Genomic DNA, 14,334 nt, shown 5'->3' with positions numbered 1-14,334 from the left:
TGATCTCTCCTCTCAAATTAAAAGATAATCATTTGCACCCATGTTCCCACCAACATTATACATCTGTTATATACATATAATCTCCCTTATTATCTGTGTACTTTCCACTAAATCATGAGCTTCACTGGACCATTTTTTAGCCATCTTTAAAAGGTTTTATACAGCGGTCTTATACCTATTAAGTGCTCAATAACTTTAATAAATACATTATTAAAACAATTATAAAGAACCACTAAAGCATGGTTATACTCTTCATTTCCCTTAACCATTCCTTCATGTCTGGAGATCTCAATGTTTCTACCTCTTCCACTTGGTGTATGGATCAGGAGCTCTGTACAGAACTACATAATTTTTTCCATGAAAAAATTCCTCATACTCAAACCAAAAGTTAAATGATTTGAAAAAGTATGCTGGAAACAATGGAGATAATAAAAAGTTCAGTGGTTGCAGGATGGGATAAGGGAGGAGAGAGCAATGGACAGGCAGAGCACAGAGGACTTTCTAGGGCAATGAAACTACTCTGTTTGATACTACAACGGCACATACATTTGTAGATACGTTATACATTTGTCCAAACCCACAGAATGTACACCAAGAGTGAACCCTAACGTAAACCATGGACTTGGGGAGATAATAATGCGCCAGTTAAGTTCATCAGTTATAACAAATGTATCACTCTGTTGGGGGATGGTGGTAATACAGGAGGCTATTTGTGGGGGGGCAAGGAGTACACAGGAAATATCTGTACCTTCCCCTCAATTTTGCTGTGAAACTAAAACTGCTCTAAAAAATAAGTTCCAATTAAAAAAAAAAAAAGGAATTCCCTGGCGGTCCAGTTGCTAGGACTCGGCGCTTTCACTGCTGGGGCCCAGGTTTGATCCCTGGCCGAGGAACTAAGATCCTTCAAGCCGTGTGGCACGGCCAAAAAAAAAGTATTCTGGATAAAAAAGCAAGATCTTAGTGGATCTGCAGTTTTCCAAAAATGGAATACCACTGTTCCAAAAGAAGTTGTTTGAAGAAAAAATATGTAACACTGATTCTCTATTTTATAAGGCAACTGATATTGCAGTTATATAACACAATCTTTACAACACTAGTAAAAAATAACAGGGTTTCATAAAGTGATAAACATTTTTCCTAGTTATATAAACTTTTTATGAGAAACTATTCTTATTCATTTACAACTCTATCATCTAATTAACAAACGCACAAAAAACATTAGTTCTAAGACCAAATGAAAAATATGGAATATAGATGCAACTTCCCTGGTGGTCCAGTGGATAGGACTCCGCGCTCCCAATGCAGGGGGCCAGGGTTCGATCCCCGGTCAGGGAACTAGATCCCGCATGCATGCCGCAACTAAGAGTCCACACGCCACAACTACAGATCCAGCCTGCCGCAACTAAGACCTGGCGCAGCCACAATTCATTAATTAAAATACTGAATATAGAAAAGAAAGCACGGGAGGGGAATTAAAAAGGGTCAACTTGATTTTCTAGTGTACTCCATCTCACATCCAATCAGCACAGCATTTTCATTGCAAGGCTTTTGCAACTTAGGATACCCAAGATGCAGTGGTTTCTATCTTTTTGTTTTTGTAAATTTAAATAAGTTAAATATTCCCAAAACTGCCATGAACTTACCAATGTGGCTGAAAAGCTGTCATGCTTATCACTCTTCATTGTCTCAACACAACAAACCTACACAAATATTTATACAGATAAGTAATTACTACCAATTATACAAACCAAGCCAGAGTGACTCCAATGCTTGCTTTTTCCCCAGTAGTAAGTTGTGTTCAGGAAATGCATTACCCTTTTCACACCATTAGGATATCACTTCACTCCCTGAAGCAGAATCAGGCCTGATGAGACATAAGTGACATCATGATGTTGTACCAGGCCTAACAGGCATCCAGAACTATGGGCAAGGTGTCCTGAGAGATGGTAGCAGCTGGGCATTCAACATTCCTACATCATTATCGCTGTCCAAGCAGAGAAGAGAGCAGCAAGAAGCAGACCCCAAAAAGTTGGGGGTGACTCAATGACAACATGTGTGGTCAAGCAGTAATGTATCAAATATGTCTGCTCAAAATGCCAAGGCATATATTTAAACGGCTGCAGTCCTCTGCACTAAATACACTGTTGCCTTCCTAAGACATGATCCACAAACCACAGGTTGCAATATAAGAAAGCTCATCTTGAATCCTGCCAGTGAAAGATTACCAAAAGAAACTGATTATCAAAATTAAAGTATTTGTATACAGTGCTTTACAAATCACTTACACATCCATTGTTTTATTTGACACATATTTTTCCTTATTTGATAGTCACAATGTGTCCAGCAGATAAATACAACAAAATTATCATTCCTTATTTTATAGAGGTAGAACCTGAAGCTTAAAGAAATTATCTATAAGTAATCTGTCCACAAAACCTGAGCCTTCCTGAAGATTATAAACCTCTTATTTGGCTCAATTGTGTGGATCCCCCAAAAAAGCAGCCTACAGTGTCTTAAGGTTTAATGCATGTCCCTATGCATCTAAGAAGTACTTAAAACACTTAAAAATAATGAAACCTTCTGAAAAACACTGAATAGTCAACCATACAAAAAAATATATATATGATATTTAAGCTTGTCAGTTTGTACAAACAATACACTATTTTCTAAAAATCCAAAGGAACTTTTGCCTAAGAATTTTACTACAATGTTGTCAGGGGCTATAAGACTGTCTTTGACTGAAAATATCAATTCCTTTGGGTACTTCAGCAATTAATTACTCTATATAATCAATATATTCCCTGTACACATCAAATTCTGCTTACACAAACCATGTTGCATTATGGTTTCAAAGTTCTCTGAGTCCTTCGTTCAAAAAACTTTTTACTGAGTCCCCATCATGTTCTAGACACTCTTCTAAGAATATATAATTTTTTTTTAACGTTATCTGTCATCAAGTAACCAACAGCCTTTGGGTATGACAGACAATTACAATTCAGTATGACACTTCCAAGTGAATTATACCCAGTCCTTTAAGAACACACGGGAGGGGTACTGAACCCAGCCTGGTGGATCAGGGTAGAATATCCTCAGACCAAAATCTTGAATAATAACCTACCTAACACCAGCACTTTTCAAGCACAGGGATACATTAAACTGCGGAGCCCATACAAGGAATTCCAAGTTCTTGAATATGGCTGGAGAACTGAATATGAAGGGAGAGAAAGGCAAAACAGTTCAGCTGGAGAAAAGGTAAATGAAATAGTTATGGAGGACCCTATATGCCGTGCTAGCTAACATTTTTTGAGCACTTGCTATATGCCAGGCATCCTAAAATGTTTTCTTGCATTTAATCCTCACAGAGAACCACTGAGCTAAGATTACCTTGCAACTGATGGAGGAGGCAAGGAGAGGTTAGATCGTTTGTCAATCTTATAGAGGTTTTAAGTGGCAGAGACAGAACTGGAACCCAGTTCAGATTAAATCCTAAAAGTGAGCTCATAAACTCTCCACTCCGCTGCCTCTCTTAACGAAGGCTGCTAGGGGGAGCCATTGAAAGGTTTTTAAAATAAGGAGTGAAGTGATCAGATTTGCTCTTTAGAAAGACTATGTGGAAGCTGGATAAAGGGGGTGAGTCTAGAAGCAGAAAGAGGAAGCTGCCAATGTCTGTAGTAATCCAGGTGAGAAACGATGAGAGCATGAATTGCGGCAGTGAGGATGAAGGAGACAGATTCAAGAGTTTTCCAGGAGGGAAAATTATCAGTTCTTAGTGATTAAACATAAAGAGTTAGTGTGAGAGAGAAAACCTGGCTTGGGGAACTATTGGGACATGACATAATCTACCAGGAATAGAGAAACAACTGGTTTTGTTTTTTCAATAAATATCTACAGAGTGTCTCCCAAATGCAAAACACTTTTCTAGGCCAAAGGTCAAGTCTGAAATTATGGTCCTGGTTGTTAGAAAATATTGAGAGTAAATAACAAAGCATTAAAAAATATAAGGCATATTGAAAATTAGTCACTACTATTAACAGACTTGGCCTAGAGTCTAGTGAAAACATTTTGTGCTACCATTTAAAACAAAAGAGTACCACATGCAGAAAACAAATCAACAGAGGAAAGGCATCCCACAATTTTAAAATGTGTTATTACATTTGAGTTTGACAGATCTTCACTCTCTTACACAACACAAACACACACACACCACCCTGTAATGTGTTTTACTTATCCCTCTCCCTCTTAAAAACAGTATCAATTTTATTACCCTAACTATAATACGTATTTGGGGATTTTTCATCCCACTATCACCACTGTGATTTGCCAAGAACTTAGTTCATAACCTCCTACTTGATTTCCTATAAAATATGACCTACTTCACATTGGCTTAATTCAGTAACAATTCCTAGATTTTTTAACCACACCTTTCATCCAAGGATGCTCTCTGCAAATCCTAAAGCACAGCAATCCTGTGCAGATGTGGCAAGTTACTACAATTCCCATTTTACTACATAGTTAGGAAATTGGCCCAGGGGAAGTAGAGTAACTTGGAAATAATCACAAAGCCAGATGCCAAAAATAACAACTTTTAGCCAATCCATGAGAAAATACTGCCCCTAGTTGAAATAACATGAAATTTAGTATTAAGGAAACAAAATGTGAAATAATGTTTTAAAGCCAAGTCCTGGGTTTTTAAAATATATTTTTAAAAATGACCGAATACTAGAATTAAGATTTGTAAGAACTTTCAAACACACCATTTTTTTCCCTAATACTTTATCCATCCAGAGCGCCAAAGATTATTTAATGAATTACATCTGGCAAGAGTAGCTTCCCTCCCACCCCCGAAACGTTTTTTATCTTAGCCACTTAAGACACTGATAGAAATCTGTGGGTATAGAACAACAGGTAAGTTTTAAACAAACCTATTTAAGAAGCATATATTAGAATAGGAGTGAAAATACCCCAAGTGAGCCTCTTATATTTTTTCCTGAAAATGAAAGTTTCCCAATTACAACTAATGCTGTATGTTTCTAAATATGCTGCTATTTAATATAATTTAATAAAGGTAGTTTTATTTGGTCACGAAGTAAAGGTCTTACATGATTTAGAAACAAAAAAACACAACTTGATTTTTAAAAGTTGCTTTTATGAGGTTTGTGTGATCATTCTTATCTGCACACGTCAGAGCAAAATACCTTCCATTATTACAAGGTATTTGCTTACAGTCAGAAACAACAGTGTGTGCTCAAGATTTCACCTTCAAAAAGAATGATTATGCCCTAGGTACAAGTAAGGAAGACAAATGATTATCGGTGGAATCCACTCATGGAACCCAGGCTGCAAATTTTCACAGAAGCCTCACATATCAATCATGAAAGATGATTTTCCATTAATTAAAATTCAAACTAATTCATACTAATTCTAATCACAGCCTTAAAAAAAAATGCTTTCCTCTCCACCAACATTCCTCACACTTGTATATCCTCTACTAGTAGCACTTCATGTGGTTTACAAATGAAATGACACTCCAAGTGATTTTATGGATAACGTATTTTCTAAAAGTAGTGATCAGCTAGTTGGGGCGGGGGGGGTACCTCCTGAACAGTCTACTCAGCCTAGTAATACTGGTAAATCTAATACCTCTTATTCCAGCACCAGAATATCCAGGCCATTTAAACACACCATACCACCCTCCCCCAACTCCCACACCAAACTCCAAGCTTTTAACATTTCCATAACAATAAGCACTCTAAACAAATTAAAGCTCCTTTAACACTAGAAGTGCCTTTACCTTACTTAAAGACTATTACTTAAATGTCTTTTAATTGCATTTGATTAATGCATTCCACAAAGATTCCAGAAGCAGTATTCATCAACCCAAACTGCACTCTTAAGCACTTTCCTCGTTTGAACTTCGAAGATGGGGCAGAAGAGCTGTCATAAATCTACAGAGCAAAAGCATGTAACTGTAAACTATCTAAAAATTAAGAAAAAGTAAAATATTTATATCAAATTTCCAAGCAGGATGCCCTCCCTTTTTCCTTGCGAAGCAGCAGTTACTGGTAAATTAACTGAACTCTTGAAAATGCTGAAATTCTCCATCCCAAACCAACATTCACAAGTTTTTTGACACCAAATACTCAACTGCTATGCACGTACCAAATGAATATCCAACGTAACAATTGAAACTATTCTCGCACACCAACAGAAAAAAAACACCTTTCGTCTCTACAACACCCTCAGGTAACCCAGACGCAAAGCTACGACAGCTGCCCTTGGCCTAGGCCATCAGAAACCAAGGGGCGGGAGGGCGGGTACTGGGGGGGGGGGTGCGGGGGAATAACCAAGAGACCTTTTTCCAGGGCTACTGTTGCCAAGCAAAACAACCAGGGGCCCAAAGAGACCGCGAAGAAAACTGGAGACACTGTAATCCCGAGAGAAAGGGGTGGTGGGGAGGTGTGCACGCAATCCCGAGAGAAAACGGTGCGGAGAGGAGGAGCGCTGAGGAGGAAACCAAGTATCCCCGCGCATCTTTCAGACGTACAAAAACAACAACAAACCCTAGGGTCTGTCTGTACTTCGGAGCACCAGATGGAGTCCCCAGGGCTGAGACAGTTCAGCCGACAAACACCGTGGGTAGTGGATAAATCAACCGATGGTGGGAGGTGAAGGGGGTACCAAGCGAATAAACCACTGGACGGGGGAGACAAAGCCTCCGGGGGTGATCAAGGACCAAGCAGAAAAGGGAGAGGGAAACGCAAGAGAAAAATAATGGGAGAAAAATTAGAAGAAAAACAGAAATCTGGTACCTGGGCTGTGGCAGGTCACTGAGCTACCGAATAGAGAGGGGCACAACAAAGGGGCAAGGGAGGAAGGACAGATGAGGGGAGGAGATGGAGAAGGGATGCGGGGCGCGACGGGTCGGACAAAGCGCCCAAGGCGGCGAAACAAAGGGCCGGGGGTAGAGAGTCGCGGGGGGCAGCGGGGAGAGACAAAGCGCCCGGGGCCGGGGGCACCCGCCCGGCGAGAAGGCGACGACGGCCTCAACGAACAAAGCTGCGCGGGGCCGGGAGGCAGGGCCCGCGAGCGGCGGCGCGGAAGGCGCGCTGCGGGCACGGAGCCCGCGGGCCCCGCGCGCCGGGCCGCACTCACGCCCGCACCCGCCGGCCTCGCCGCCGTCGCCGCCCGTCCTCACGCGCCGGAGCCCGAGCCACAGCAGCGCAAAGCGGGCAGCGCACGGCCACACGCCGCCGCCGCGCTCGGCGCACGCTACACCGCCCCCGCGGCCCCCGGACGCCAAGCGTGCCGCGGCCCTCGAACCCGCCGCCCGCCGCGGGCTGCGAGACGCCCGCAACTTTCCCGGTTCCCAGCGCTCCGATTCCCCCAGACTTACCCTGTCACAACAGGCGCCATCTTCCACAAACTCTCGCCAAAACTCCAACCCTCGCGAGATTCCCCCTGACGCCTTCCCTGGTCCCTCTCCCCCGCCCCTTCCCTTTTTCCTCACTCTTCGATTCCACCCAGCCCCCGCGCTCCCTTTCCCCTCGCAGCAGCCGCGAAGAGCCAGACGCCTCGCGCCGCCAGCGGAGTAAGGCATACAGCTCACTGCCTTCCCTGGAAACCTACCCAAGAGATGGAGCATGCGCAGGCGGCTCCTCCGCGGGCGAGCCCTCCATCTGGTCCATGGGGAGCGCTCCGGTTATCCGGGTTTTGGGACGCGCCCTGAGGGACGTACGTGGAGACTGAGGAAAACCGGAGGGGATTACAACGGGGACGGAGAATGGAGGGGTCAGGAGGCGGAGCCGAGGGGAAGAGCGGAGGGGTCCTGGGAAAATCTGCCGCGTTTCACAGGCCTAGATGAAACACCTCCTCAAATGGGTGTTTTCCAAGTGGCTTCCCGCTCACTCTAGTTCCCAGCCCTTTTCATTCATTCAAACGTTCATTGGACGCCTCCATTATAGTAATGTCAGCGTTAGGTGCTGGAGCTACAAAGATGCCTGGAGTTCGGACGAGTGACAAACCAAGAACTATCTTAGTTCATTCGACCCCCTTGCTAACAGAGAGACAGACAATATTACAACGTGGTCCGACCCTCCAGAACTCTGTAAATGGACAACTTTTGCAGTTGAGCTCTATTAGAGCCTTAGCTTTCTTCTCCTTGGGTGTGAAATGAGGTCAGGCCAAGGCCTCTGGCAAAGACACCCCTACTGTGTCCACTTTGCATACACACGCCAGAGCACCGCGAAGCTTTCTCCAGAAGTGAAAACTGCGTTGTAGTTGAAAGCCACCACTCCCCCACCCCGCACTCAAGCCAAAGGTTTTGCTTGGGCAGAGAGCTGCCTGTCGTGTAAATCTCCCTAGGACCTCATCGCAGCCCCCAGACTTGTGTGAACGCAGATGTATACGGGGACACACTGACAAGGTCCTCCCGTGGGCCTGGCACAGTCGAGGACGCTGCTCGTTGCCCGAAGTGCATCTCAGACGATCTAAACCTGGAAGCCCCCGAGCAAACTTGGCCCGTCTGGGCACTTACTAGAAAGGTGCAGGACCCGAGCCCTACCTCTTCCTCCCTACTTGCAGCACCCCTTTCTTCCCCCCACCCTTGCCCTTTCAATTCCTAGAGATTCCCAGATCCAGCACTGCCTCCCGCAGGGATCCCCAAAACCCGGAGAACTGGAATCCAGAGCCCGAAACCTGCTGAAGGCGCTGCAGGATTGGCGCGGCACGAGCGAGCGGCACTGCGCATGTGCCCAATGCGGGCAGCCCAGTCTCACGCTACACCTCCTTCCCACCGCCTTCCACTACTCGATTCAGACACAACACGGGCCGTGGGAAATTTCTTAAACCTCGCGAGAACCCTCCCACTGTTGCCTATGCTTTCGCTCCAAATCTCGCGGAGCCCAGGAGGGACAGGTGTTGGTCTACAGCAGCTCCCGGCGTTGTTCGTGCCGCGCGTGCCCGGGTGGCGGGCGCGGGCGGGGTGGGAAGGGAGCTGCTCTTGGAGGAGGTGCGGGGGCGGGCTGGGGGGGTGCGCGTGGCTGGGAGCGCGGAGCGGAGCGAGGCTGGGAGCGCGAGGCGGAGGGCGGCTGGGAGGGGCCCGACGTCTCGCACACACACGCTGCGTGACGCTTTGTGGAAGGAAAATGGGGGTGGTGGAGAGGCAGCTTCTGAAAGAAGAAGGGGAAGCCTGGAGATTAGAAACTCCTCCTGGTGTGGATGGTAAGAGGTCAGACTCTAGGGCAGGAGGAGCCCCAGGCCGGTCCCCGGGGAGGTTTCCTGTCGCCCTCCACGCGCCTGGTACTTTCCTAAAATGTTTTTGACGCCGCGCCCCCGGCCTCCGGGAGCTGACGGCCCCCAGTGTCGGGTTTGAGTCATGCCTCTGAGTCACCCAGTCTGGCCACCACTTCACTTGCTTTAAAACACGTTTGGATTCCCTTAGCTACTCTCTTCTAGCGAATGGTTGTTTTCTTTCTGAGGTACCCGCTGGTCTTGCGAGTTGGGTAGGGAAAAAATTCTGCTCTGTGCGCTCTTGCGTTGTAGACTTGCATAGATTCCGCCTCCCACTCAGGGACACATTTTTAAAATTTCTCCCCCTTAATCTCTTTTTAGCCTTTTGAAATAATCGGTATATATCAGTTTCTGTTTTGTTTTGTTTTGTTTTTCCTTTCTCCTAATTTAACTTAAAATACTGGTTTTGCTTTCCTTCACTTTATGTGTTTGTTGAAATATTCATTCCAAATTTTAGGTATTGTTTCATCAGATGCTTTAGTGACAACTGTTTTAAGTGTATTCCTTCTTTTTGGTTTATTTGTCCAGTGAATTCCGGTTTGCATTCTTCAATCAGGCACATTTCAGATTGCCTTGGTGTGGTTTCTGTAACCAGCCTAGCCTGGCATTGTCTAGGAACTGGTGTCTTGATGACATCGTAGACCCACAAATGTAGAGTTGAATTGAGTTTTTTATTTTCGGAGAACAGTGAGTCCTTTAATAAGGGTTCATGTTCTGCTGGTTATGTAGTGGACAAGAAATCAAGTTTTTTAGTTGTTTTCAAGGTTAGTTGTGTGTGTGTGTGCGTGCATTTGCATATCCCTTTGATTAAGTATTTCACAAAGAAAAAGAAGATGCAAGAACATTTAATGCAGTATCTCAGTGCAAGGCTGATTTGGAATAGGCTAGCACCAGGAGGAGAACGATGCCCATGGGCACACATTCCTTTGAGCCTTCATCCCAAGAAGGCATTTCAGTCATGGCCTTGTCTAGGCCATTAATCGGATCTGGAACCATGGCCATCTGAGAGCCCCAGCCACAGAGAGCCATGGTAGCCACAAGTCAAATCACAACTCACCTTCACCCTAATACCTGCTCTACCTCCGTTCTTTCCCCATCCCAGTATATAATTCCATTCTTCCACTTATTTAAGCCAAGAAACTTGGAATCATTCTCACCTCCTTTCCGCCTCACATCCAACATCCAATCTAACAAAATCTTGCTGGGTCCACCATCAAAACTGACCCACAGTCCAAACACATCCACACCTCCATGGCAACCAGCGCAGCCTAACCCATCTCATTTCTCACCTGGTTTCCAGGAAGTCTCCTAACTCATTCTGCCTTCATCCATTATTGCCTTCCCTCAGTCGGTTCTCAGTAGAGCATTCAGAGTAACCCTCTAGAACTCTCCAGTGGTTTTCCTATTTTCCTGTGAGGCCTGCCGCCCAAACCCCCTGACCTCCTTGATCTCACCTCTTCCCCTTGCTCACTGAGCCCTAACCAGCAGCCTTCCTTGCTGTTCCTAGGACGTACCAGGCACACCCTCAACTCCTACCTTTGCTCTTTCCCCCCGGATGCCTTATAAATCCTTCCTTCACTGCTTTCAGGTCTTTGCTTAAATGTCACCTTCTCTTCAAGGCCTTCCCTGACCACCTTTCACGAAAGTAACTCCTCATACCCCCTATTCCCTCCATTTTTCCCATGGCACTTATCGTAAACTAACATACCATATATCATATCTGTGTATTGTGTTTACTCTCTGCCTCCCCCCATTATAATGTAATCTTAATGAGGGCAGGGACTTCTGTCTATTTTGTTCATTGTTCACGCCTCAGCCACCAGAACAATGCCTGGTGCAGGATAGACGCTCAGTAAGTATTTGTAGAATGAATGGGATGTCTTCCACTTGTAGAACAGAGTAGAAATGATTCTGAAGACTCACTAAGCCTTCTAGGGTTCAAAACAATACCGAGGTTAGATCAGTAATGAATATCCCAATGCCAGCTTGCCTGGAGAGGAGAAATGAGCCTACAAAGCAAACACCTGTGTTGACTTTTTGCAAAAAATATTCTTACTCCTGGGTTAGACCAGTAGATGAGCCTATACTTACTTGAAGGGTTTCCTTTACTCTCCATCCTAGAACCTCAGGAAACAAAACACTATTGGCAGGATATAAAGAAACAGGTATTCTCATGTGTTGCTAGTGGAGTGAAAACATGTATAATCTTTATGAAAACCATTGTGATAAAACTTATCACTACCTGTTAATCCTACAGTTCCGTTTCTAGACATCTGTCCTACAAATAAACTCATAGTGTGTGAAACTAGCTGTACGTATATTGTAGCATTATTGATAGTAGAGAATACTGGTAACAACCTAAATGTCGATCAAGAGATGTCTTATTAAAAGAAAACCACCAGGCTTCCCTGGTGGCGCAGTGGTTAAGAATCCGCCTGCCAATGCAGGGGACACGGGTTCGAGCCCTGGTCCGGGAAGATCCCACATGCCGCGGAGCAGCTAAGTCTGTGCACCACAACTACCGAGCCTGCGCTCTAGAGCCCGTGAGCCACAACTACTGAAGCCCACACGCCTAGAGCCTGTGCTCTGCAACAAGAGAACCCACCGCAGTGAGAAGCCCGCGCGCCGCAACGAAGAGTAGCCCCCACTCACCGCAACTAGAGAAAAGCCCTCGTGCAGCAATGAAGACCCAATGCAGCCAAAAATAAATAAATTAAATTAAATTAAAAAAAGAAAACCACCCTGATATATTCATAGAATCAAATAGTATGCATCTGTTAATAAGCAGAGGCTGCTTTTTATGTGCTTATGTGGAAGGATCACAAAGTTTAAAAAAACAAGGTGCAAGGGACTTCCCTGGTGGTGCAGTGGATAAGACTCCACACTCCCAATGCAGGGGGCCTGGGTTCGATCCCTGGTCAGGGAACTAGATCCCACATGCATGCTGCAACTAAGAGTTTGCATGCCGCAACTAAGAGTTCACAAGCCACAACTAAGGAGCCCACGTGCTGCAACTGAGGAGCCCGCCTGCTGCAACTAAGACCCGGTGCAACCAAATAAATAAATTTTTTTTTTTTAAGTGCAAAATAGTGACAGATAAATGTATACTTATTTGCCTATATGTATCTAAAGAGTTCTGGAAGTACACACGAGAAACTGTAGCAGTGACTGGTTCACTGTAAGGGACTCAGTTGTTGGAGGATGTAGGTGAAGAGGTGGCTTATCTTGGATCCTTTGAATTTTGTACCAAGCACATGTACTGCCTGTTCAAAATATAAAACATTTTAATTAAAAGGGGGGAAAGAAAGAAAAGGAATAAATGTGCAAGAAGAAAAAAATGACCAAAGTGTTTCCTTTTTCCCACCTGCTAAAAAATTATTTTCTCATAGAAGTCATGTACTTGATGTACCGTCTCAATAGAATTAAAAACTGCAGAACTGTCAGGACTTCACCCCAATCATTTGGTAACACTGAACTCAGTCCATTCAAGCAGCAAGTTCAGAGTCCCTACTACTCTATGTCAGGCATGATCTTTGGTAGTTTACAAAGGATAGGTAGTGCAGAGACCTCAGGGGACCCCCCCCCGCCCCCGGCCAGCAGAGTACACAGACCAGTTGCAGGATAATTCTAGGGTAGAGGCATGAGTTTAATGGCGTTGGGGTACAGTGGAAAAAGCACCTAACTCTTGCCTGATGGGCCCAGGGAAACCTTGCAGAGATGACTTTTGAACTAAATCTTAGTGGAGTGGGAGTTCAGAAGACAATAAGAGGAGGAAGCATAAGAAGCACAGGAAACAGCATGTTCAGGCTTTGAGGTGTGAAACAGCATCTTGTATTCAGGGGAACTCCAGGTGGTGCATGTAGAAGCGGGGGTAGGCAGCGTAGGCAGGGTCACAAGAAGGACCTTGTAGAAAGGTGGTCCACAAAAGTTGGTGGGCCCACTCCCTAAGACTTTAAATGAGTGAATCTGGGCTGAAGCCCAGGAATAGGCTTTTCTAGCAGGCTGATCAGGGATTCTGATGCAAATTGTCCATGAACCAAGCTTTGAATCTTTGTGGTAGGAGTTTGGTGTACTCTTTCTTCAGGAGTTTCACATTAAAGGGACCAATGGTGCATAGTTTCTTTGTTAAAACAATAAATGAAATATTTAACTATTAAGAGGAATAAGTTTGGAGGCCCCTACGTGTATATCCAATAGACATGTGGAGCAGATAGTGGCAGTGAGATCAGCACATTTGTGATGGGATCACGTTTTGCTGTGGTGGTTTAAACACAGCGGCACGTTTCAACATTGCTTTCATTCTAAAGTTAAGTTACACCAACTCATATTAATGAGACACACTAAAACATTGAAAATTTTATTGAATACTAGGCAGCCCCATGATGGAGAACACGGGTTCCAGCACCACATTGCATGGTTCCAGCTGTAAGACCTTAGACCAGTTATTTAACCTGTCAGTGCCTGTTTCCTCACATATACAATGGAGAAAATAGCAGCTAATTCATAGGGTTGTCATGAGGATTCAAAGTGTTTATTCTGTCTAAAGCACATAGAATGATACCTGTAACATAATTGCTATAGTAGTGTTCATTTTTATCATTATTATTTTTATTTAATAAATCCATAAGTTGCCTTCATCCCATGAAAATTCTTGCAAAGCATGTCAAAATGTCTTTAATGCTTCAACAATGTTAAAATAGCCAAACATAGTGATGATTTTATCCAGATTGATGTTGATTCATTTCTTTATCATACCCATTCAGCAATGGCAATATCATTATTATTATTTAATTTCTAAGAAGTTCACATGTCCAAAAAGGTTAGGAAACCTGCTGTAGATGGCCAACAAGAGCAGGGCTTGATGTGATCAGATTGTGAGGTGGTTGTGTGCCTAAGAAAACCTTACTGATAACTCACGTTAGAAATTAGGAGCCTTTTACTCCACAGAAGTCTCTTAACTCATGGTTTTCATTCATCCTAATACCTCCCTTTTTAAATAAAAGTATCCCTATCATTTTCTACTGTGTGTTAAAGTTAATAAAGTGT

The 14,334-nt window shown here is 44.3% G+C and overlaps 1 protein-coding gene across 2 annotated transcripts in view; it reads right to left on the bottom strand.

The window, feature by feature from the left end:
• The window catches only part of LOC133092637 (recombining binding protein suppressor of hairless), a 118,922-nt gene extending 111,456 nt beyond the window's left edge, over window positions 1-7,466 (bottom strand). Inside the window, exon 1 of one of the 2 annotated variants that reach the window (XM_061192144.1) lies at window positions 7,394-7,466. In XM_061192144.1, coding sequence (XP_061048127.1) covers window positions 7,394-7,413 — 20 coding nt within the window. In that variant the 5' untranslated portion in view covers window positions 7,414-7,466. Of the gene's footprint in view, window positions 1-6,159; window positions 6,182-7,393 lie in introns of those variants that run through there. The other variant, XM_061192146.1, reaches the window with a different exon arrangement.
• Window positions 7,467-14,334: the final 6,868 nt, after the last annotated feature.

Source organism: Eubalaena glacialis, chromosome 5 (assembly GCF_028564815.1).
Source record: "Eubalaena glacialis isolate mEubGla1 chromosome 5, mEubGla1.1.hap2.+ XY, whole genome shotgun sequence".
Taxonomy (NCBI): Eukaryota; Metazoa; Chordata; class Mammalia; order Artiodactyla; family Balaenidae; genus Eubalaena; species Eubalaena glacialis.
This window is presented reverse-complemented; position numbering and strand designations above follow the sequence as displayed.